At 38.9% G+C, this 1,687-nt stretch overlaps 1 protein-coding gene across 1 annotated transcript in view; it reads right to left on the minus strand.

Annotated features, from left to right (window-relative positions):
• Positions 1-1,678, minus strand: part of LOC132628598 (protein Ycf2-like) — an 11,072-nt gene extending 9,394 nt beyond the window's left edge. Inside the window, exon 1 of the mRNA XM_060344366.1 lies at positions 7-1,678. Within this exon, the coding sequence (XP_060200349.1) occupies positions 7-1,598 (1,592 nt within the window). The 5' untranslated portion in view covers positions 1,599-1,678. The remainder of the gene's footprint in view (positions 1-6) is intronic.
• Positions 1,679-1,687: the final 9 nt, after the last annotated feature.

A 1,687-nucleotide genomic window follows, 5' to 3' on the forward strand; every position in this document is an offset into this window, starting at 1 on the left:
GATCGCCTGGAAGGGACAAAAGAAAGATCTTGTTGTTTCTTCAACAATTTATGATCTCTAGTGGACCTCTCAGTAGGATTCGAACCCAGATGAAGTTCTGACCATCTATCAGAGAAAAAAGAACGAACGGATCTTGTAGGATTCCCAAGAAATTCTTCGATTTCTTCCGGAAACAGATGATTAATCATCTGCTTCTCACGTTCCGTGAATAGCCGGGACATTGAGGAATATCCAGAAAGGCATTTCGGGAATCGGCCTGATTCTATCTCTTTTCGTTCCGTTTGAAGAAAGGAAGGATCCCAAAGAATTGATCTTTCTTTTCGTTGTTGAATCTCTCTTTGATTAATCAATGTGTGATATTCCGAATCCTCATTACTAATGGAATCCAAATGATCTCTGGATTGATCAGAAGATCCTTTCAGTTGGCTAGAATCCGTTACTTGAACGAAACTAGATCTTGTGGAATCATATTGAATATTTGACGATACATTCTGTACCTTGCTAAAAAACCGATCCTTGTTTACCAACCACACATTGTCTAACCAAATCCAATTCTCTCTCGATACGTTCCTCAAAAAATCCGATTCGGGCGGATTCTTCCCCCAACTAACGAAGAGATCTTGGCGGAATTGCCACATATGAAATTGAGCACAGTTTTGCAAAGAAATAGCCCACTTGTTTCTCGAGAAGAGATGGGAAACATGCTCAATATCATTTGATTGAATAGTTGACCCAGCCCCTTGTTGTTTGAAGAAACCCTCCACTTCAATTGGTATTTTTTCACGAAAAGCAGACATGAGATAAGAAATCCAGTGTTTCACTAAGATTTCGAATAGCGGTCCCGAATTCAAGTTGATTCTATTTCGACTCTTCCTCAGAGAAAGACGATCAAACAATTCCCAATCATGGTCCTTGCGGATCGGATCATCCATATAATATACAAAAAGAAACTCCAGATATTTGAGATCTTTCTCTTTGAATAAGATCTCAATTCCAGCGACGGTTTCATTAGATATCTTACAACTAGAATCCCTCTTTTTTCCGATCCAGTTCCTCCACCAACGCGAACCCCAGTTAGATTCAGGCATGCTACACTTTTTAGTTATTGGGAGAACCCAAGTACTCTCTTTCGGATTCAGGAAACAACTCTCAGAGATCTTTTTTCCTTTGGGAAGATACAGGAGAGAAACAATCAACCTATTGATATTGGAAGACCCAACGGATTCTTCCAATGTATCATTTCTGGGTCCAATGGAATTCATAGGTATAGGAAGAAGCCCTATCAAATAGAGATTTTTTCTTTCGACCATATTTCGATTGTTAATACGATATATAAGGACCGCTACTACAAAGAGTATTACACCCTTGATCGTGAAATATCGATTGCTTGTTGAACCCTGTGAATTGCGTGAAAGTAGGATACTCCAAATTCGGGGGTCAAAGAGTTTTAGAAAACGTTCTTGGTGGAAAAAAATGTGAATGAAGGATCCCACTGAATTGAATTGGGTCCATGAATCTAAGAAATGGTGAGAATTCTTGATCTCTCTCAATATCTCTCTCAATTCGAAAATCCAGGATTTGAATTGATGTCCTCTCATTGATTCCTCCTAAATTTCATTGATTTCTCCTAAAGATTTCATTTCAATTGGAATTTGGTTATTCACCATGTACGAGGATCCCCGCTAAG

Source organism: Lycium barbarum, chromosome 2, assembly GCF_019175385.1.
Source record: "Lycium barbarum isolate Lr01 chromosome 2, ASM1917538v2, whole genome shotgun sequence".
NCBI lineage: Eukaryota > Viridiplantae > Streptophyta > Magnoliopsida > Solanales > Solanaceae > Lycium > Lycium barbarum.